Consider the following 24199-nt stretch of genomic DNA (forward strand, 5'->3'; position numbering starts at 1 on the left):
CACTGGGAAAAAAGTCCAACATCAGTGCTCAAAATAGGCTTGCCATATTTCAAAAAGTGGAAAACCCAGACACAAAAGTTATGCGCTTTTTTTTTAAAGCAAAGTTGATGGGCTTTTTTTGGGGGGGGGGGTGTCCAAGTTCTTGAACGTTTTTTGTTTTGTTTTGCCCAGTTGTTTTTTACAAGATCTACAGACATAGGCTGCCATATGCCTGGATTTTCCTTGACATTTCTGCAGACGTTGTTTACGAGGGCTGAATACTGGGTATGTGCAGACGTATAGCATGCCTAAAAACCTGTGACCCAGGTTAAGGACCTGGCCTTGCTTGAGATTATTCCGTAATTTGTTAGAAATACATGATGGTGTTTAACCATGAACAGAAACAGCATTCTGTATGTACGTTCTCTATTAGATACTTGATTTTCTTCTTAGAATGCAATGATCACGTATTATTTTAGCTTCCAAGTATCTTTTACTAGGAAACCAACAAACCTTATCCAACCTGCTCCCTGGGTACCAGGGTTAACGAGGAGTCCTAATGACCAGGCTAGGCCTCTAAGAGCTTCGACACACGCCACTGAGCTTTGGGGCTGCTAATTCAAAAATGGAGGATGAGCGCCTCAACCATTAATTAATAATGTAGCTCTCTGTCTTCCTGCGTGTCACAAGCTGGAAAGGCGGTGATCGGCCAATAAAGATGTAGGGGAAAGAAGTCGAAAGCTCCTCCCAACAGCTCTTCCTCATTGAGAGCTGAAGTAGTAGATCAAAAACTTCCGAGGAGCGGGGTTGGTGGGGGGCAGAAATAAAAGAGGGGAGACGCATCAGATACCAACCGGGCGGAAGGGGCAATCGAGTTACTAATCAGGTAGGAGGAGATGGTGCAGCCTTTACCTCTGTCTCAGGAGGGTCAATTTGCCTTACAGACCTTTCCGGGAAGACAGGGGAGGAGGATGGGGGGGGAGGCACTCTCGTGTACATCCTGACAGCAGGAAGGGAAGGCTCATCTAACAGCCTCTCAGCTGGAGGGGATCCCTCATTAAACATCAGATCAGACGGGGTGTGTGTGAGAAAGAGAGAGGAAAGGCGGGGGGGGGGGGGAGAGGAGAGAGTCCCGACAGAAGCTGGCCGGGAAAGCAGATAAGCGATCAAAAAGACTTGCCCTCCTTCTCTTCCCTGTTTGCTTGGCATTTTGGAGAGAGAGCGGAAGGAGGTGCGCGGAACAGCGCGCCGGGCCGGTCAGAGGGCGACCCCCGTGGGCGGAGCGGGGGGGGAGGCGGTGAGTCCAAGGGAGGCCTTAGACACCGGGGGAGGGGAATCCCCGGGTCGGTCGAGCACGTTGTGTGGCGGCGGAGGAGGAAGGGGGGGAGTAGTAGTAGTAGCAGGAGGAGGAGGAGGGAGTAGTCGTTGCCGCCGCCGCCTGCTGTTCGGCGTCATGGCCCCATTGTGAGGCGGCCTAGGGGAGGGGGGGAGAGAGAGAGAAGCGGGGGAGGAAAGGAAGGATCCGCTCTCGCTCTCTCCCTTGCGCACACAGAGCTCGCTCAGTCCCAGGCGAGGAAGCGGCGTGTCAGGCGCACGCACACAAAAGGAACCGTCTTCGGGCTGCTCCTGCTGCTGCTTTCGCCGCTCCTCTTCGCCTCGACCTGACGCCCTCCTTTCTCTCTCTCTCCCTCCCCCCCCCCATATACTCCACTTAGAAACGGGACCCGGGCGATGCCACTGTTACACCGAAAGCCCTTCGTGAGGGAGAAGCCCCCCGCTGACCTTCGGCCGGACGAGCACGTCTTCTACTGCAAGGTCACCAACGAGATTTTCAGGAACTACGAGTAAGTCTCTCTCTCTCTCCCCCCCCCCATTTCCTCGTGGGCTCTGGCGGGCTGATTTGAACAGGAAAGCGTGGCGGAGGCGGCGGGAAATGGCTGACACCTGGCCTGGGAAAAGAAGGGGGTGGGGAGGGAATCCCCCTCCGAAAGGTCGGGAAAACCCCCTGACCACCCCTCTTGCGAGGGGAGGAGGGGGCGTCGAGCCAGGTCCTGCCCGCTGTCCTTTAGCGCGCGCTCTTGTGTCTCCCCTCAGGACGGGGGGGAGGGGGAGAGGAGGAAATAAAGTTTGTGGCAAGCGGTGGGGGGGGGGCGGGTCTGGTCCCTCCCCGCCGCCCCAGTCCTTCTGGTATCCCGAGACAACCCCCCCCTCCCGCCGCATGTCAAAGCGGCTTCCACTAGGCCTTTCGTAAGGTGCTCTCATTTGCCTCCGGTTTGTGGAAGCGACTTGGCGCGTTTGAGCGAATCCGAGCGCGGAAACCGCCACACAGAATCAACGGCCGGCCGGCCGCGTCTTATAGAGACCCCGCTTTGGGGTCGGCGCGAAGGGGAGCCTGCGGACGGGCGCTGCTAACCGCCCCGCGCGCACACTATTGTTTTCCCAGCAGCTGGCAGGACGGGGAATAAACGCGCCGCCTACTGTAGCCGCCCTCCCGCTCCCAAATGCGCCTCCGTTGGGTTTGAGTTCAAAACATCGACAGCCCCTCCTGCCGTCTCCTTTCATAGTGCAACTGAGTCGGGTTTTTTATCTGTTTAAAAGCGCCCGACCTCCCTCAAACCTCTTTTGAAACCTGCCCTCTTTTCGACACACTAGGCGTTTTAGTACCCTAAACTTCCACCCGGGCGAGTAGGACTCCTCGGCACCTGTTTCTGAAGCTCCAAATGGGGTGATAATTCTGTTTCCGTAGTATCTGTCAGGGTTCTTCTAACGCTGGCAAGTACAATAGTTGAGCGTATTCAAGGGAAAGTGATGACGCATTTGAATGTGCTGGTTTAGCTAAAGCTGTGTATCTCAGTATTGTGCTTTATTGCCATGCATTAAGAGTTCCATTGATTTTGTGGCTTTCACTCTGGCTTGTTCGGTTTTAAAAATGAAAGAGGAGGACAGTTGGTCCACAAGGTATTCTCTCTAATGGCAGCCTATCAATTAATTAGTTAAAAGTACTAATCTAGTTACTTAATGAAATAAAGCTCAGTACAGCAGCACTACTTTTGGGTGAGATTTTCATGAATATAAGAGTTATGTATTTCCCAGTTTAGAGGAGCCTTCAGTTTCTATAATAACTTTTCACAGGACTTTGTTTTCCCACGAGATGACGTGAATAGTAATTGCATGTAGTATTCAGTTAGCTTACATTTAAAATATATTTATAAACTTCATTAGTTTATCCTTGTTCTTAAGTATTGGCATAGGTATGAAGAGAATATGTGAACTTTACATATTAAATGTAATATTAGGAGAAAAAGTTCTTCAGGACAAAAGTCTTCATCCAGAACTCTGATAGATAAGAAGTTGGAATATGTTTTTCATCCTTCCCCTTTATTCACAACACTTTATGTATAATCCAGCCAAAGTTGAGCACTTTGAAGTCCAAAAAAATTTAGCTGGAGAGGTGAGCTATGCACAATTCTTCTACTGACATCAATAGGGTATAAAAATTCTCAGTGTTGTCCCAGGAACACATAAGGGCATGTGCAGAGTTCCTTTCGCTCACCGTTGAGAAACCATTGCTAGACCCACATTTGTTGGAGATGTGAGAAGGAATCTGGGGGTAAGAAAATGCCTATCAAATTCTTCCATTTAGAAATGTAGCAGCAAGAGAAGAAATCTTACATTATTTTAAGAATTGGACTGATTTTAGATATACTTAGATAAGGATATATAAGTTTGTAAAATACAGGATGCTCTTAATGCATTCTTGTATTTAACAATTTATCTGGTAGTCAGAGGTAGCAAGTACGGCAATTCCATGTAGGCAAATGAGTGTTCTGAGGGGGGGGGGCAAGCAGGCAACCACTCATCTGTGTTAGCCACAGGGAATGGAAAGTCTCTTCCTCCATAAACAGTGTGGAACTGTAGTGGGCCAAACAGTTTTTTGTGTTTTTGTTTTTTACTAATAGGCTACACATAGAAAAGGGATCTTCCCTTTTCCACAGCCAATATATTGTTGTTATTATTGTTGTTGTTGTTGTCATTATTATTATTGTTGTCATTATTAATTGTCCTTAATGCTTTTCTTAACAAAATGTATTCCAAAGCCACTTGCTAAATAGTATAAAGATTAAAACCAGTATAAAACCAAAACAGAGTAAAAAACGAAAATTGTAGTTATGCATTTAAGAGACACATCCCCACACAATTGGGGATTGTGGTTTTGCTCCCATCAAACTACAACCTATCACCAAGGTTCATTCTTGGCTTATTGACTATGGTTAATTTGAGTAAAACATCCATGGACATAATACTTAACCCAGGGATCATGGTTTGTTATCCCTGGCTGCGTGCTTGTGGAAAGAAGCAAAATCATCAGTTACAATTACATAAGAACTGGTCTTACGTTTCTGATTTATCAAATTTGTATGCATATATATAGTGTTGCAATTATATACTTGCAACAGCTCAATGAGGTGGAGATAAAGTGGCTACTCCAGATTAATCAGGGTTTCGGGCCAGGTATTTTGGGCTAAGTCCAACAGTTTTATTACATGATGCTGGCTGTCAGGTTTGGAGAGAGACCATGTTCTGTGGTACAAGGAAACCATGGGACATGCATGCTTTCCCAGGTTACTGTTTCTGTTACAGTGATTGCAAACCTGCATGAATCTCATTAGCTGGATGATAGAGTGATTCAATTTTTCCTTGTAGTGCTTTTTAAAGTTTTATATATATGCCTATTTTATTGTAAGCTGCTTTGGACAGGTATTTGCCTAAAAGCAGCCTAAAAAACTAATTAATAGAAGTTGTAAGATTCAGTACTATCCACACAACAAATCCACAAATTCTGCTAAATTAAAGTTTCAGGAATTTTTATACTACTATAAAACACTTCTGTAGCACCAGAAGATTTAGCATTTTCTCCACTCCTTATTCAGTTAGAAGAGAGTGGCAAAACTTTCATCTTAATAGTATCAACTCTTTGCCACCTAAGAAGTTCATTGAACCCATAAAGTGCCGTATTTAGTAGTTGCCCATAAAATGGACCGTAGCCCAGCAGCCAATCATTAAAATCATAATATTATTAGTATCTCTAGACCAATTGAATCTTGGTTGCTTTGTTGACAGTCCCCCTGGTTGAAAGTCTTGCAGCTGAATGCTAGTTCAGTTAATGGGAAGACAGCTGCCATCCAGAATTTAATCCTGGATGAGCATGCTGACCTGGCATATATTACAAAGACCTGGCTGTATGTAAATCTTTCCCAGCTTTTGTCTGCCAGTTTTTCCAAACAGTAGCAGGTGGCCTAGTGGGCTGTAGTGATTCCATTCCCATACCCAGGTGCCTCATTCAACATTACAGTTTTCATTATTCATTTAATTATAGTTTCGAGCATGTTTTTTTTTTTATGGTGGGTGTTCAGGATAGGGATTCTGTTGGTGTATAGTCCTTACCATTGTTAAGCAGTCTCCTTATTTAAGATAGCCAGGGTGATATTGTTGGGAACTTTAACATTCCCTGTTGGAAGTGGCTCAGTATTTCATTGCTTCATGGCAATCATGGGTCCATGCTAAATGGATTTGGGTCATACTTACCTGTGTCTCTGATGGGACTGTGCTCACTTTGAAAAGAAAATGAAATGAGTGAAACTGATATAGAAGGAGACAAAGTAAAATTGGTAACCTTAGGACGGTACCAGTACAGATGAAGAAAAAATGCTTGTGGACTCTCACATCTCCAGACCTGCCTCCCAAATCAAGCTCACATTTGAGCAAGTGAGTAGGAGATTAGTGTGAGAAGAACAGAATTCTATGATGAATCAGGTAAAATCTGAGGTTTAGTCACAGTTGTACCACATAATCGGTGTCCCACATAAGACATGCTGGCTCTGGATTTGATTTTATTTAAACTCAAATGAGATTATATCTCCCCAAAGCATAATGAGGTATGGTATTCTATTTGAAGACCAATATATGAGAGAGAAAGTGGCTTTAAGGCACTGTTGGCCTCAAGGCCAAGTTTTGAAACCAGGAGCGGAGTGTTTGCAGACTTTTCCAATTACATGTGATTTCACAGAACGTGTGATGACCTTGAATGCAACCCCCATTCAAAGTGGGGGTTCAAAGTGGGGGTTGCCTATACTTAGACATGTATTTGACATGTTCAGTTATTTTAACTTTCTCTGTTGCAGTGACTTTTTTGAACGAACCATTCTGTGTAATAGCCTTGTGTGGAGTTGTGCTGTTACCGGTAAACCTGGACTCACCTATCAAGAAGCACTAGAATCAGAAAAGAAAGCCCTACAAAATCTCCAGAACTTTCCAGAGCCACTTATTGTTCCAGTTCTATACTTAGTTACCCTCACTCAGCGCTCACGACTTCATGAAGTTTGTGATGACATCTTTGCTTATATCAAGGACCGTTATTTTGTTGGTGAAATTGTTGCAGTACTTAGGAATAATGGTGAAAGGTAAGTATTTCTTATATTTGCTAGTTTTGAGATATATATTTATGGCTCTTGTAAAAAGAAAACAAAATCTAGGGTTATCTTGTGAACAGCTTAATTTTAAGTAGCTTTGGCTGGTCACACGGCTAGAATCTGTGGTTAAATTTGTAGCTAGATCAGATTCTTCAACCCAGTTCCTTTTTTCCTTATCTGGAAGATTTTGACTGACAGATTAAGGGTTTCTGAGATACAAAGCATTATTCTGTATGTATAGAATGGGTGGGATATAAATCTAAATAAAAAGCACACTGCCTGCATGATAATGTTTTATTTTGCTGTGTTTTCAATCATTTAAAAAACAATGGCCTCAATGCAGATGCATGAGATGCTCACCATGTTTAAATAATTTGGAATATGTAACAGATTTGAACTCCCTCCTCTCCTCTCTGTCCCAAACATTATGTCTGCATCAGCACTAACTTAATTTCCTTTTAAAAATAATTTGGAAACCCACTTCAAATATTAATTTCAAAATATAATTAAGAAAGCAAACATGGTTTTAGTGATAACGGGGGCTATTCAGCTATAATGCTACCCTATGGCTAAATGAAACCATAACTGGGAAGGAGAAATTCACACATGAGGAAAGGGAGAGTAGAAGGAGTCCATACCTTGTCCCTGATCTTCTAGCCATTCTTAGGATATCAGGAACTTCAGGTATACAACTGATTAATTTCAAACTGGAATCAACTTGTGAATTATGCTAGATGAAACCAAAAATTAATCCTCAAAACATGGAAGTTCTGTCTTCAAGTGCTCACCAAGGTTTGTTCTTGGCTTATGGCTCATTATAATATGGGTCGAAGCTAAGCCATTACTGGCACATTCTCCCCACTCCTCCTAAGCTAATAGGTTGTCTTCTCTCATCCCTTTCTGTCATCTTACCTCCCACCCCCTATGTCCTTGTGTTGGGTTAGTCTACACAGAATGTAGCTGAACTGAAACAACTGCACTAACGAACACAGCTGTTTTAATGCAGTGAGCCCTAATATGCTAAACGTAGTCTGGTCTATTATACAATTGGCAAGGCCTGTCCTGTACTTTTCAGCAATATCAATAAGTATGTAAGTGTAACATCTACGACAAGAGGTGTTAATTGCATATTTTCCTTTTGCATTGAACAAATTAATTGTTGTCTTCATTAGGTGACATGCTTACAAAAAATGGAGGCTTACAATGTGTCAGGAAACAAATGGGCCATTATTAAGATGAGATTAGACAACAATCATGTTATCCTTGTTTATTTGGGTCATCAACTGTAATAAAGGATAATCTTTTTTGCTAGTGCAGATACACAAACAACATAGAACCTTTTATTTTCCCACTTTCTTGTGTTTAATATCTAGTTTCTCAGTAACATAACAGACATTCATTTTAAGATGTTTTCTTATCTGGATAAAACAAGAGGCTTTGTGATTAATGCTGAAAACCAAAACAGATAATTTAATATGACTGCTGTAATAGGACATTGTCAATAGGGTAAATGTATTACTGTATATAGCAGATGTACTCTCATACTTGCAATGTGCTGAAGACTCATGTGGAAATTCTCCCTACTCTTGCATTGGTTTTCATTTCGGAGTACTGTTCTTCATGCAGATAGTCTTGCTTCATGCAAATAGTCTTTGCATAAGGAAAGTGAAAACAAATTAAGACTTTTGCCTTTTCAGGGGCTTACAAAAGGCATGAGAACGGCTGTAATACCCACCTATTATAGCACCACACAAACTTACACTAGCACTTATGCAGTTGCAGAATAGCACTAGTGACTGTTTTTCTCCCCATGAAGACCTCTGTTTGCATCCCATAATAAATTATGGAACTACATGGATATGTGATAAGAACATAGATACAGTGGTGCCTCGCAAGATGAAATTAATTCGTTCCGCAAGTTTTTTCTTCTTGCGAGTTTTTCTTCTTGCGAAGCACGGTTTCCCATAGGAATGCATTGAAAATCAATTAATGCGTTCCTATGGAGACCGCCTTCAGACCAGGTCCGGAAACAGTCTGTCCCCGGACCTCCTCTGAAGGCTGGCGGGGGGAGAAGGACTTTTCTCCCCACCGCCAGCCTTCAGAACAGCCTTCTGAAGGCTGGCGGTGGGAAGAAAAGCCCTTCTCCCGCCGCCAGCCTTCAGAAGAGTTCCCGCAGGGCTGCCTAGGCTGCGGATAGCAGCCTGCTGCCCGGCGCGAGGGGCGCTCTGAAGCAGAGCGCCCCTCGCGCGGGGCAGACATCTGCAGCTTGGGGAGCCCTGCAGGAGTTCCCCGCAGGGCTCTCCAAGCTGCGGATAGCAGCCTGCTGCCCCTCGCAAGGGGCGCTCTGAAGCAGAGCGCCCCTCGCGCAGGGCAGACATTCGCAGCTTGGGTAGCTCTGCAGGACTTCCTCGCAGGGCTCTCCAAGCTGCGGATAGCAGCCTGCTGCCCTGCGCGAGGGGCGCTCTGCTTCAGAGCGCCCCTCGCGCGGGGCAGACATTCGCAGCTTGGGGAGCCCTGCAGGACTTCCCTGCAGGGCTCTCCAAGCTGCGGATAGCAGCCTGCTGCCCCACACGAGGGGTGCTCTTAAGCAGAGTGCCCCTTGCACGGGGCAGACATCTGCAGCTTGGGGAGCCCTGCAGGAGTTCCCCGCAGGGCTCTCCAAGCTGCGCGCCTTCCCCTCTGTTCCCGGAGATTTCCCTATGGGCTTTCATCTTGTGAAGCAAGCCCATAGGGAAATTCGTCTTGCGAAGCCGCTATTGGAAAACCCTTTCGTCTTGCGGGTTTTTCGTTTAGCGAGGCATTTGTCTTGCGGGGCACCACTGTAAAGTAAAGCTGATTTTAAGTTCACAGACTATCCAAGGGTTAAAAGGAATGAGCACATACTTTACATTTGACTCTGCTCTTGAAACATTCTTCCCACTTTTTATCTGTTGTCAGGGAAGAGTTAGAGTTAGAAGATTCCAGTTTCCCAGAGGGAGAAAGCATTCCCCAAGGGGGGGAGGAGAGCAGTGAATTGAAGAGAAGAGAGCAACAGGAACAACAGGGAGGGACCGGCTGTTCCCAGGAAAGGCAAGGGTTAAGTTCTAGCTCAGATTCGGAGGAGGGGAGATACAAGCCAGCTCTAGCCAGGAGGTTAGAAAAAAGAGCGGGAAAGCGAAGGGAAGGGCGCCTTCGCCATTTTGAGGGTGGCTGGTCATGGAGAAGCAGAGCTCAGAAGGTATCTGAAAGAAGTGATTCTGAGGAATAATATTTAAGAACCGTTTATAAGAATGTTTTGTTAATACGCAATAAAAAGTTTTATAAAAGAACAAGAAGCATTTGTGTGGTTATCTGAAGAGGACAACGACCAGTCCTGACATCTGTCTGTTAGTATAAAATGATATTGGATTGCAAACTACTTTTACGTATATATTCCAGTAACTAAATCTTTTTGCACTAAAAAAATGCTATGTTCTTATGTTTGCTTTGTTTCAGACTGCAGTGTAAGATTTTGGAAGTTAAAGCACCAGTGCATCAAAATGGAATGGCTAATGGCCATGTTAACAATTCCGATGGAGTCACTATCGTAATTAGTGATAGTGATGATTCAGACTTGGATACCAGTTCTGCACAAAATGGGTAAAAGATTAGTTTTATATTTGGAAAATATGGGTAGTTTTAAAAGGTTACAAAAACTGGATCAGAATAGTTGCTTAATGTAGAACCTCTATGCAGCCATTTTGCCTATAGTGGAATGGAATTACAACATTCCAGAATCTGAGAGGTCACCTGAGTTATGTGCATTTGTTGGAGCAGGTCAGCATATAAGCCTGGAATGCTGTGTCTGTGTGAAAATTAATGCAATTAAATATTTTCCCTGTTGTTTAGGGCAACCATTTGGTTTTAAAAATACTAATTATATTCAAACTCTTTATGTGATATTATGTTTTGTACATTTTAATTACATTTAACTACATAATTTCTTGTAGTTTGAAGGAGTTAATTCATTGAAATGTTGCACAGAAATGTTTCTGTTCAGAGGGAGGAAATTAATTGATATTTGTTTTTAGGAAGGAAAAAGCCATAACTGAACCCTCCTTGTTCAAGTACAAAGTGAAGCCTATTAAGAAACAATTGTATGAATCTGTTACAGTGAAAGCATCTCAGATATGGTAAGCACTGAAGGCTATGGTCCTACTGCCCTATATGCATATGAGGAGCAATGTTGAGCGGATAGTTCAAAAATAAACCAGTAGCCACACACATACTAAAATGTCTGACAGGCAGAATATGAATGGGTGAGTCTTTTCTCATAATTGTATTTTCATAGTGGAAAAGGCTTAACCTCTTCAGTGTTGGCCAGCTACACAGCTGTTAAAGGCACAAAGACCCAAAGCCAACCCTAAACTAAAGTCTAGGTTGTAATCCTTGAACTTACTCTCCCTGCATGCGTACACACTCACCGTACGAATATAGACCACATACATCTCTTGCTCTCCCTTTGCCAAAGTGCACCTCTCATAGGCCACACATATAAACATACACCTCTTCTTACACACAGCACATACATCTCTCCTCTCATAGACCATCCATCTCTCTCTTTCACACAGACATGCATACCTATCTCCCACTCTCTCATCCCAAGGTCTCGATCATGTACAGGCATCCCCCCCATCTGCATATGTTCAATTCACATGTGACTGCATGTATGTGCAGCCCTGGAAACCCGGAAGTGGGGGGGAGAGACCTGAAGAGCATCAGCAAAGCCCTCCTGCTGCTCCAGCTTGCGAGGAGACCCTCCCTGGATCCTGAAGGGGACTTCCTCTACGGGCTCCAGGGAGGGTCTCCTTGCGAGCCGGAGTCGCAGTGGGGCTTTGCTGAGTCTCTTCAGCCTCCTGGCTAACATCTGACACGCAGGAAGGCGGCTGCTGCTGGGCTTTTCTGCGGGAGGCTAGTTGAGGCTGCTCAGCTGGTGTGTGGGGTCAGCTGAGCAGCCTCAAGCCTCTGACTCAAAAGGAGTTCCTCCCTAGAGCCTGAAGAGGACATCCCCTTTGAACTAGAGGAGCAGCAGGGTGCCCCCCATTTATGCACATTTCACTTATGCTCGTAGGGGGCCAGAACATAATGTCTGCCATTCAAAACAAAAGATAAACCTCCCTCCAAAACATTCCCATTCGCCCCACCAAAAATAATAATAAAAAAAACAAGGACCACAAACCTGTTGCCTGCAGATGCTGGGTTGGCAATCTCAGGATTATAGTACTGTAAGAGCACTTGGTTAATCTTGACTCTATTTCAGGAATGATTTGGTATTTATATTACTTAATTCTGCGATCAGAAGGCTGATCGCCGAAGAATTGATGCTTTTGAACTGTGGTGCTGGAGGAGACTCTTGAGAGTCCCATGGACTGCAAGAAGATCAAACACATCCATTCTTAAGGAAATCAGCCCTGAGTGCTCACTGGAAGGACAGATCGTGAAGCTGAGGCTCCAATACTTTGGCCACCTCATGAGAAGAGAAGACTCCCTGGAAAAGACCCTGATGTTGGGAAAGATTGAGGGCACAAGAAGAAGGGGACGACAGAGGACAAGATGGTTAGACAGCGTTCTCGAAGCTACAAACATGAGTCTGACCAAACTGCGGGAGGCAGTGGAAGACAGGAGTGCCTGGCGTGCTCTGGTCCATGGGGTCACGAAGAGTTGGACACGACTAAATGACTAAACAACAACAAACAACAATTACTTAATTAGAATTGCCAGGAACAGTAGTTCCTGAAAAAAATACTTGATAGAATAGTTTCCTCTTGAAAACTAAATTTAGGAACTATTTCAGTGTGCCAGTTCAGTTGGGAATCATCTTTGATATTGATGCGTGCTCCTTTTCTTTTTGCCCTGTGCCATAGCCGGAGGAAACATCTATTTTCTCGTGACAGACTGAAGCTCTTTTTGAAGCAACACTGTGAATCGTATGATGGCATTGTTAAAATTAAGGTAATCAAAATAATTAAACAAGTTGAAGCAAGACTGTACTTTGATCACATTATGGGCAGTGAAATTAGTTTGATACCCAGTTTAGTTGTTGTGTTATGTGTGTGTGTGTATAGTTTGATGCTACCATTAATTATTGCTTTATTGTTTGTTTTTAGCTGTTCTTTAATATTGTGAACCACCTTGAATTTGTTTTAATCAAACAAGTATATAATTACAGTTTTCATGAAATGGTAAACTATGGTTTGACTGTCGTCAGACCTACATATACTGTATTATACTGTCCTTGTCTGGCCCAGGTTTTAGGTAAATGATAGCTTGCTGTCAGTAGGGCATGAGAGCACACTAGGAGTGCATGAGCCCAAGCTGTTTTTATATGAATCAGCCTCAAGGTGTTCAGGCACTACACTTCAGAGATGAGAAAAACTCATTTAAAAAAAGTCTCTAGTGGTAGTAACAAGTACTTCTTTTATTTATTAGCCCAAACTTGTTTTCCAACTATTGTGCAATGCTACTATGGTTTCGTATAAATTGGAATCTGATTTGAGACAACGGTAGTGTATTTTTCATTGCAATGTTGCATTTGTGTTAAAAGGACACAGAAAAATAAGAATATTCTCCACCCCAAATTCACTCATGATTAATTTATTTCAGTGATGCTTACTAAAGAATGTTCTGTTTACTACAGATACCTCATTCCTGTGGTGTTGATTAGAAAATAATGGCTAATGGTGTCTCTTTCTAAAACAGTAGCTTATTAGCCAGTGTGTACATGCAAGAGCAGGCAGCCTTCTCAACAATCTTTCCCCATCTTTCTCTACAAGGCAATATCAGTTGCAAAATACAAGATAGCAGAACAGAATTTTTCCTACCTCTTTCCTGATGATCCACCCACTTTTGTCTTCAGTCCTTCAAACAGACGGCGAAGGAGACCTCCAAAGACGGCATCTGATGATCATGTAAGTAATGCAGTACTTGTTAATCTGCTTTTCAACAAGAAACAGCAGTGGGTTGCATCCTACAGCAATTCAAAACTGCAAAGTACCTTGCTATCTGTGTTTTTCATATTTGCCATTAGCTGTCTTAGGTAAGTCAAAATTGTTCCACAGTTGGCCATATAATACTCTGAGAGATAATAATTTCTATACCAAGGCCCTGAAAGTCCATGGGCACAGGTGGGACTTAAAAACCTGGCCTCTCATATGCAATGAGGCTGGATTAAACTGGTGTTTACATTTGGAATGACAGTAGTCAAAACTTGCTATTGCCACAAAATAAAACACATTTCTAGTTTTATCCATTCATCATATACATTTTAACTTGGCGATATGTTCCACCCACCAAGTTGTTAAAAGATTTCAGTTTTTCAATTATTGCCCTTTCATGAGTTTCTCCTTTTGTCTTCAGGAGGATTTCGTTGCAAAAGAGCAGCTTAGTCCTAGAAATGCAAGCAGTGCAGCAAAAGAAAGGGCAAGACTCCAAAAAGAAAAAGACGAAATGAGGGCCATGGGTAAGTACAAGCTCATGCGATGAATAAGCTTTTTTTTTAGATTAAAACCATGCATAATGGGCTGGCTTTTGTTGATTCTGTAGAACTAGTGCTGTAGTTTTTAGTGTATTATCCTTCAAAGAAAGAAGCTGTTGCAGTCCTGTCTCAAAAGAGGGCCTTTTCTGAGGCTGTGTCTCAGTTGTGGAACTCTTTTTGCCACAGGTTCATTTAGCCCCTTCACTCTTGTGACTGCTTTGTTTAGCCGGGCTTTCTTTTTCTTTTTAGTCTATGTAATTTTATGCCATGATACATGTTTTAACTAGTTGCTGATTTTCCTCTTTACTATTTCCCCCCCATTATTGTATTACTATTGTCTTTTATTCATGTGCTAGCTGAATTGAGCACTATGTTTTTACCTGAAAGGTGGGATATAATCATAACACATCATATTAGCTTGGAAATAAATCCCTCTGACATACGCTTACAGCCAGAACTATAATTACTTCCCAGTAATTGGGATTGAGATTGTAATAGTCATAGCATGTCTGTTTGGGGCTGTTTCCTTGAACGTAACGGCATCACCCACAGGTGGCCAGATTTGATTAACTTGATCTTGAAGTGTGGTTTATATAAATAATTTCTTTAAAAAGAATAATACAACTCTAGTTCTCCTGTCCACTTTTTGAAAAAGAAAAATTGAAAAGAGAAAAGACAACTGCTATAGAATCCAAGAAGAAAGAAAGAGAAGATAAGGAAAAAAGGAAGGAAGAACTTAAGAAGATTGTGGAAGAAGAAAAGCTGAAGAAGAAAGAAGAGAGAGAGCGACTCAAAATAGAAAAAGAAAAGGTCAGGTACTCCCCACCTGGGTTCCTAATAGTTTGAAATGGCACTAATAGTTTAAAATATATAGCTACATTTAGAGGTTCCCAGTACAGTCGTACCTTGGTTTTCAAACAGCTTAGTTCTCGAATGTTTTGGCTCCCGAATGCCGCAAACCCGGAAATGGCTGTTCCTGTCTGTGAACTATTTTTGGAAGCTGAACATCCAGTGGAGCTTCTGATTGGCTGCAGGACCTTCCTGCAGCCAATCAGAAGCCGCACTTTGGTTTCCAAACATTTTGGAAGTTGAACGGACTCTGTTCAACTTCCACGAAACAACTGTATTTAGGAATATGAATCACAGTACAAAGAAGAGTAGGACATATTGTTTCTTCACCTGCGTGATGAAGGAGAATGTGTCTGCAAAATCGTAAATTGTTTCCTACATGGAGCTTTTCATCACTATCCAAAGCGCCCGGATAGTGTGAGTTAAAATTCTAAATTGCGACCTCAGTTACAAGGTTTAATTTTCAGGACATTGTTGCAATCCTTTCTTAATGTGTGTAGTGTTCTGTTGAGGCTTTACCAAAATTAGGTTACCTGTGTCTAATCAAATACAAGCTATTTTCATACTGTTTGAAATAGGACTTTTATTCATAATATTTGATGGTTTTTTCTAAAGTAATAAAGGAAACTTAGGAGACAAGGGTTCAAATCATCCATTAGCCATGAAGTTCAGTGGGTGACTTGGGGCCAGTCATTTTCTCTTTAACTAACCTACAACAGGTTTGTTGAGGGGGCTGCAGAATGGGAGGAAAAATCTTATGTATACCACCTTGAGCTCTTTGAAGGAAAGGTGGGAAATAAATGTAATAACCTAAATGATACATTTCTTTTTAAAAAAATTCCTTTATTGTCATTACCAATATATGTAAATAAATAAAATCACGTATACATATGTGAAACAGTCAATATCCTAATTATGTTATTTATTCTCTTAATTAAAGTAGTAAATTCCATAAGCATCCAGAGCAACAGTTAAAGAAAATTATGCAATACCAATAATCAGTAAATTATAACTGTTGCTTAGATTAAATTATAAACCTAACTTCCTACAAGATTTCCAATAAAAGTACATGGATTGACATTATCTTGAATTTTATTACTCCAGTGCATAATCTAAATACAGCTGTTTTTAACTATTTTGGTAGTCATTTTCTGTGTAATTGCAGGAAAGAGAAAAGCTTCGCGAAGAGAAAAGGAAATACCTGGAACATCTAAAACAATGGAGTAAGCGTAGAGAAGACATGGAATGTGATGATCTTAAGGTAATGGAATTTCAGAGAGAGAGAGAAACAGGGTCCACAATCCAGAAATATTTGTGTGTGTATTTATGCATTGTTTTTCAGACCTTTTCTGTGGCTAGAAAAGTTGCCTGTTGGATCTGCTGAAATTGTAAATCCACCATATGATTATCACATACATTCTCCCCTTGTGGGGGAAAAGGACTTAAAACGATGGTTGTGCAGTTTCAGAACTTTTTATATTTAATAGATAATAATTTAAGTCGTAAGTTTTGTAACTTGCAAAGCAATCCTCAACTTGCATTAAGTGTGCCATTGTGAGTGAGTCCTGCAGTCATAGCCCTAAACATGCTACCATCCCATCCCTGGGAAATAGCAAGAACAGGTGGCCATTGCCTACTATGCAGCACAGAGGGCATATGAGCTTTAATCAGGGCAGCAGAACACAGCCCACATCTGCCAGCCCTCATGTGGAGCACCAAAGCAGAGGCCAGAGCGATGGAGGCACTTGGGACATGCAATGTCTGCCTGTTTTCTATTTATTAATATTTATACATCACTTGATTGTTTTAAAAAACAAAACCCGGCAACTTCAAAGCAGTTTACAAAAAGATAAGAAAATCAAGAAAATTTACAATACTTTAAAACATACAAAAAGTGAAAATACCATGTGGGGAGACCGTCAAGGCAGTTAATTTTGCAGTGCGTGATCCCATCATTCCTTGCTTAATTGTGTGGGATGTTTTCTGACACCCGCAGTTGCATTTCCCACCCGGCTGTTTCCCTTCTGTAGGGTTTATATGCTGGTGATGGTGTTGTGTAGATGGTATTGAGTTGCACCATATCCTGTGTTGAGGATGACATGGACCAAGTGGCAGCTATTATTTCTCCCTTCCATTGAAATTAATGGGAGGAGAATTACTTTTTCTCAGTTTGGCAGGACCAGCACAAGACATTGCACTACATGTGGTCACCGCTTTTCTTCTTCCACTGCCACCTTCTTTCTGCTCTATTTTTCTGCCTGTATTCTAACACCGACACTCACTCTGGGTAGTCATTGTAATCTTTTTGGCTATCAAAAATATATCTGTTCAACATAATAAACATGAGCCAAATCTGTTGTGATGTATGTTGTTGATTATTCACCGCGTATGTATAACTGAAACATACAATAAATATTTACTTTGTATCACAGGAACTTCCAGTTCCAACTCCAGTGAAAACCAGACTACCTCCTGAGATCTTTGGTGATGCTGTCATGGTCTTGGAGTTTCTCCATGCTTTTGGTGAACTCTTTGATCTTCAAGATGAGTTTCCTGATGGAGTGACTTTAGGCAAGTGAATTTTTAGGCAAACTGAATCTACAGGAAACATGAGTAGCAGATTTTGCAAACATCCTGTCTACAGATTTTGTTTTGCGGGAGAAGAAAGAAACAGTTTCTCTTCCTTCCCAGAATGCATGAATGCTGCAATATTGGGAGTACAGCTGTGGATTTAGGTTGGCTTACGTGCCTCCAGTTGACATTAGTTTTAATGTATTTTATTCACTCTGCTCTTTATTTCTGATATACTGCTTGTCAGCAATCATCCTGATCTGGGCAACTATATGTGCTCAGATGCATGCATGTGACCAAATATGCCCATTCATTTCAAGTGTACATGCTGCCCTGTGGAATTCTGCAAAATGAACTTTGCCCTTTCTTTGAAACAAATGAAGAGATGATCCACCTGCCTTTCTATGCACTTGAGCGTGGAATAAATTGCTGGATCACAGCAATTGTTTCTCTAGTTGACCTATTTGGAAAATATCCTGTGTATTGACTTGATTAATATTTTGCCAATCACATAACATAGGAACAGCTTTCAGTTTTTTCACTGTGTATTTGTAGCAGTTTGAACATATCCACTTTTTCTTATTTACAGAGGTTTTAGAGGAAGCTCTTGTTGGAAATGACAGTGAAGGTCCACTATGTGAATTGCTGTTTTTCTTCTTGACGGCCATTTTTCAAGCCATGGCTGAAGAAGAAGAAGAAGTGGCCAAAGATCAAATAGCTGATGCTGAGACCAAAGGTCAGACTTCAACTGTGCTTCTTAATGCAAAGCTTGCATACTAATAGGCATGCATACTAATTTGCATGCATGGGAATATTTCAGTTAACATTGCTCCACATCAGTGCGCATGATTGCTATAGAAAAACAAAAGTTTGTCAGGTGCTAGCTGCAGCGTTGATTCTGGCGTGTACTGCAGGTGCTCTTTTAATATTTTTTTAAAAGGCAAGCTTTCCCATTATTAGACATGGCAAGAATTTCACATTGGCGGGTTTTCAAGAAGTCTCAAAACTTAACACATCCCTCTCATTAAAAAAATTCTTCAGAATTCAGTAACTTTGCTGAAGATTCAGAAGATACTTCTTTCTCACCAGCAGTGTAAGCTACATAACTTTCAGAGGGGTAGCTGTGTTGGTCTCTTGTGCAAAAACTAAAAAGTTAAAAAAAAATTGTTGTAAGGCTTTTATGGACTATATAGTCTACTCATTGGATGAAAGTTTGCCATGATAAATTTGTTGCTTTTTTAAAAGTGTTGTAAGACTTCTTGTTATGTCAGCTAAATAATAATCAGGCATCATAACAGTGCATAGCTTTACTATTCATTTCTTCAGTGACAGTAGTATTGTCCTCCACACCTGGTCCAGATTTGTAATAGCACACTTCTTAGCTAATGTAATTATTTTCCAAAGGGCACACTTTTAAATGTATTGCAGCATTTGCAGACTTTGAAACTCTTTCCAATGTGTGCTGTAGCTCAGGTGGTGGTTTATTTTTATTTCCTTTGTTGCATACTTGTAAGAGAAGAGAAACCACATAACAAATAGCTTGTTTGTTGATTTATAGTGATATTTTTACCACACACAGCAGTCACATCTGAATAAAGTAATAAAAGAGCAAACAGAAAAGGGGCATAGCTCAGTTGCAGAAAATCCACTTTGCTCGTGGAAGGCTCCAGATTCAATCCCTGGCATCTTCAGGAAGGGCTGGGAAAAACTTCTCCTTGAAACTTGGAGAGTTTATGCAAATCAGTGGAGACAAGACTTGAGCTAGATGAGCTACTGGTCTGACTCTGAAACCTTTGCTCCAACATTCATGTTTTGTTTTGTTTCCCTGAGGACTAGAATATTGACGGGATCCCCCACCGCTCTTCCATTTTTTTATCAGAATTTGTCTGGTAAAGGCATTTTCTCTAGATTAAGTGTTTGCATTCCCTTAACATGGGTGTGGGGAACCTTCTGCCCTCCAAATGTTCCTGAACTATATAACACCCATCATCACTGGCCATTGGCTATGCAGGCTGGGGTTGATGGAAACTGTAGTTCAACAACATCTGAAGGACCAAAATTTCCCTACACCTGCCCCAAATTGAGTGCTTTTACACCTCTTCTCTGGAACCAGTACAATAACAGTTGTGGTATACTGCATAAAAGAAATATATATAGAAAAGAAATATATACAGTTGACGTGTGCTTTGTAGAGTCAAGTGCATCAATCTGAAAATTCTGTTTGATCTCACACACCATTCAGAGAAATAGGGTTTTTTGGAAGAAAGCAAAGCTGCATGTGATTCTTCCTTTGTGCAAGGAAGATTTAGTCATTATTCTATTGAGAGGAAATCCAAATGACTTCTTTCTGGCAAATCAGTTGCAGGGGGGAATTGTGTTTTTCCACACTCAATCAGTAGTCATTTTTGAACATGAGATTCCTTGGACCCAAAAGTGAAACTTTTATTGCCGTTTGGAGTAATTTAGTCGTATGTAGACTGTACTGCACCTATTGGTACTGCTAGTGTGTATCTGATTGCCTTTCTCTCATGCATATATTATGTTAAACTTTGCTCACTTAAATTGAAAACTTCCCACTGCAAGATTCTAGATGCGATACTCCTTTGCTTAATTGTAAAGTCAAGTTTTTGTTTTGAATCATTCATAGCTTTGACTGAGGCATTCTAAACAAACTCACAATTGTAGGGTAGTTCTGTGTTATGGCTCTCCATATTTTGGTTGGGCTGCATTCACACGTATAACTTGGCAGAAGCTGTTAAAGAGAAAATATATTAACTTTTGTGAATGGAGGCTTACCGTATGTCCAGTATAGGATAGCGCAGTTCTGCTTTGTGGAGGTTGGTAGTTCTCTCTAGTGATCCTGAACTGGGATGTGAGAGGACCTCAGTCTGTAAAAAAAAGGAAAAAGAAATAACTTCAGGAATAAGGAATTTGCTTTCTAAAGAAGGGTATTTCGTCTTGCTGTTTCCTACCCTTAAAGAATAATACTTATAAGCCTATCTTTGGTGATATGTAGAAACTTCTGTCTTGGATAACCTTGATACTGCTGTAAATAAACTTCTGAACCTGGCTTATTGATGTGCTTCACTGATCAACTGTGTAGGATATGGAATCTCATGTGTAATGTGGTAAATCAACACTGACTGGCTGCACAGACAGGCTGCTGGCATCCACAATTCGTTTCTGTAGGCATAATCATAATGAAGTAATTATAAGAATGTAGTAATAAGATGCTATTTGATTTCTCGCAGTAAACCTTTTTTACAAGAGCATTTCATGGGTTTATCTTTCTTTGCATGTGTGTGCTTGTGCTCTTGCGGTCAAGTTGTGTGCAATGCAAGAAGCTTTTAGGGAGTGCTGCATGCTTACTCTGCTTTTAGGTAGTATGCATATGTTTGTTGCACGGCAACTTACAAAAATATCAAGTTTATATGCTGTCTCCGCATTGCTTAGAAAAGACTTGCTTGCTTCGCCTCCGAAATGCAAGTGTTAATTTTCACTAGAATAAAGTCTTTATTTCCTTAAAGATTTAACAGAGGCTTTGGATGAAGATGCAGACCCCACAAAATCTGCACTATCTGCAGTTGCAACTTTGGCAGCTGCATGGCCCCAGTTACATCAGGGTATGTGTGGGTTTCACTTTTTGTTACGTTTTGCACTATTTTACAAAAAAAAGTATAATTCACATTGTTTGCTAAATACTCTTAGTAGCCAAATAGTCTAACACTCATTCCGTTGTTAACTGTAGGTTGCAATTTGAAAAACTTGGATCTTGATAGCTGCACTCTTTCTGAGATTCTCAGACTTCATATCCTAGCATCAGGTGCAGATGTAACATCAGCCAATGCTAAATATCGTTACCAGAAGCGAGGAGGATTTGATGCTACAGATGATGCTTGCATGGAGCTAAGACTGAGTAATCCTGGGTTGTTGAAGAAACTCTCGTGTACTTCCGTGTATGATCTATCATCGGGTAATAGAGCCAAATTAATATGTCAAGTTACATGGCAGAGGTTTTCAAGAATGGTTTACTAGGACAATGTCAAGAAAAATCTTATTTTGTCTCTTGAAGAATAACCGCTAATACCTTTTAGCCCTAGACGTTATACAAATTTAATTAAATAATGATGATAATAAAGATTGGGGCTAGGTAGGTGATTTAGGCTGCAATCCTATATAGGTTTACCTGAGAGTAAGTTCCATTGAAGGCAGCGGGCTTACTTTTGCATTGGATTGCACTACGTATCTTGTGGAAGTCTGTTTAATTTTCTACATGAGCTTATGTCTGTTTTTCTAAGAATCATTAGCTATTATCAATTGAACTACTGATAGTATATGAACGTTGGGTATTTTTACTTGCTCTTTTGTGTTTGAACAGCAGGTCTTCCATTATATATAACAAACTGCTTTGTTTCAAAAGTGTTTTGCTATATGGCACAAGCTGGGTGGGTTCATACTCAAAAAACCACAAGTCCAGAAGTTCCTTGGTGAATAGAACAGTTGATTGCTTCTTTGGATCACGTTTATATTAGACTGGAAAATAGCTTGCAGGAAGTTTATATACTGTACACACAGTTAAACATGTTGAAGATTCTATTGGTAAACTATGCCATAAAACAAAGTGGCTAAACTCTGAAATGGCACAACCCTCCTTGTACTAGGTTTACATCTTGTCAATCTCTATGGATTAATGAGCCCAAAGGTCACTGACAGATTAAAAATAGATACGTTACTTTATTGATGAAGCTTTACTGACCAGTTCATAGGATTATTCTGTGACTTCTGTAATGAAGCATTAATCTATATTAATTTCATTAGGGGAGAAGATGAAGATTCTTCATGCCCTCTGTGGGAAGCTTTTGACTCTTGTTTCTACTCGAGACTTCATTGAGGACTCTGTTGATGTATTACGACAGGCAAAACAAGAATTCAGAGAGTTAAAAGCAGAACAGCACCGGAAAGAAAGAGAAGCTGCAGCAGAAAGGTGACAAGAACACAGATGCCCAAATATGCGCACGATAAAGCTAAACGGGGGCTTTTCCAGATGCGTGGCTTCTAAAATTGAAAGAGCCTACTAGAAATATTCAATTTTAGAAATTGAAAGAGCCTACTAGAAATATGGGGCGCGGGTGGCGCTGTGGGTTAAACCACAGAGCCTAGGGCTTGCCAATCAGAAGGCTGGCGGTTCGAATCTCCACGACGGGGTGAGCTCCCGTTGTTCGGTCCCTGCTCCGGCCAATCTAGCAGTTCGAAAGCACGAAGTGCAAGTAGATAAATAGGTACCGCTCTGGCAGGAAGGCAAACGGCGTTTCCGTGCGCTGCTCTGGTTCACCAGAAGCGGCTTAGTCATGCTGGCCACATGACCCGGAAGCTGTACGCCGGCTCCCTCGGCCAATAAAGCGAGATGAGCACCACAACCCCAGAGTCGGCCACGACTAGACCTAATGGTCAGGGGTCCCTTTACCTTTACTAGAAATATAGTAGTAAAACCTGTTTGTCTGTCATAATCCAATTTAGAAAAGTAAACACATTTATGGTGTATTTGATTAATCTTATTTCAAATATTTTTTTACAAGGTATCTTACATATTTTCAATATAAAAATTTAGTTCTAAATTAGGAAGTTGCTCTTTGGAACTGAAAACTGCCTTTATACCAAGCCAGACCAGCTGGCTCAATATAGCTTCCACTGGGTGGAGAACCTATAGCCCTCCAGATGTTGCTGAAGCATCCCTGACCATTAGTTGTGTTGGCTGAGGCTCATGGTAGCTGGAATCAAACAATATCTGAAGGGCCACAGATTGCTAGAGGGGATGAATCACCAGCTTGGGGAATATAAAAAGGCAACGACAGCCCTTAACTGGCCCCTTTTTGCAAACTCTTTTAAGTGTTTTTGCCTCGTTGGAATGACTGCTTGAAGTCTGATAATACATTTTGCTTTACTGGAAGGAGGGTAGAAAAGGGTGTTTGTAACAACTAGACTACTTGCACAAATATAGCATTTACATTAATTGCTGTGCCCACTTGTGGCTCTGGCCCTGTCAATCAGGGCCCTTGGGAATTTGTCCCCATGTCTGAAAAAAACTTCCCACCCCTGGTCTTACATCATCATGACTTCCCAACTGTTTTGAGCCCATGAGCACATTTGGAATTGTATTAAGAGTATTGTGAAAATGACTACTGCTGTAGGGAACATGAGCAGTTACAAAACATTGGGAGTATCCGTCTGCTCTTCTTGTTTTATTTCCGTGTGTGTGTGTACTGCACACTCTGATCACACACACATGCAGTGGAGTGAGAGAGAGAGAAACCCCCAAACAAAGGGGCGGGGCGGGGCGGGGCAAAAAAAACCATACAAAGCAGGAAGGAAGAGAATCTACAGAGAAAGAGAATGCATAAAATGGTGAAAGGTGGGGGAAGCTCAGCCATGGATGGAAGAGCAGGAAAAGGGCCAGTCTAAGTCTAGCATTGGTATAGGACAGGGATCAGCAACCTTTTTCAGCCGTAGGCCAGTCCACTGTCCCTCAGACCATGTGGGGGGCCGGACTATATTTTGAAGAAAAAAAAGAATGAATTCCTATGCCCCACAAATAACCCAGAGATGCATTTTAAATAAAAGGACACATTCTACTCATGTAAAAACATGCTGATTCCCGGATCATCCATGGGTTGGATTTAGAAGGTGATTGGGCCGCATCCGGCCCATGGGCCTTAGGTTGCCTACCCCAGGTGTAGGAGAAGCCCCCACTCATCATAGCTTTACTGGTAGCTGCAGTAATTCCTTCCTGCTTCTCTGCTCAGCAAAAAAGTAGTGAAATAATTGTCCTGTGTGCTCTCTC

The 24199-nt window shown here is 41.7% G+C and overlaps 1 protein-coding gene across 6 annotated transcripts in view; it reads left to right on the top strand.

Moving 5' to 3' along the window:
• Positions 1-469: 469 nt before the first annotated feature.
• The window catches only part of BAZ1A (bromodomain adjacent to zinc finger domain 1A), a 43921-nt gene continuing 20191 nt past the window's right edge, over positions 470-24199 (top strand). The window contains exons 1-15 of one of the 6 annotated variants that reach the window (XM_053380392.1): positions 470-865; positions 1695-1823; positions 6162-6440; positions 9924-10067; positions 10499-10600; positions 12332-12419; positions 13241-13375; positions 13824-13926; positions 14597-14751; positions 15956-16051; positions 17223-17361; positions 17951-18097; positions 20889-20984; positions 21110-21334; positions 22180-22345. In XM_053380392.1, the coding sequence (XP_053236367.1) occupies positions 1711-1823; positions 6162-6440; positions 9924-10067; positions 10499-10600; positions 12332-12419; positions 13241-13375; positions 13824-13926; positions 14597-14751; positions 15956-16051; positions 17223-17361; positions 17951-18097; positions 20889-20984; positions 21110-21334; positions 22180-22345 (1988 nt within the window). In that variant the 5' untranslated portion in view covers positions 470-865; positions 1695-1710. Of the gene's footprint in view, positions 866-1366; positions 1824-6161; positions 6441-9923; positions 10068-10498; positions 10601-12331; positions 12420-13240; positions 13376-13823; positions 13927-14596; positions 14752-15955; positions 16052-17222; positions 17362-17950; positions 18098-20888; positions 20985-21109; positions 21335-22179; positions 22346-24199 lie in introns of those variants that run through there. The other 5 variants (XM_053380399.1, XM_053380408.1, XM_053380417.1 and 2 more) reach the window with 5 other exon arrangements.

This window comes from Podarcis raffonei, chromosome 1 (assembly GCF_027172205.1).
Source record: "Podarcis raffonei isolate rPodRaf1 chromosome 1, rPodRaf1.pri, whole genome shotgun sequence".
In the NCBI taxonomy this organism is placed as follows: Eukaryota; Metazoa; Chordata; class Lepidosauria; order Squamata; family Lacertidae; genus Podarcis; species Podarcis raffonei.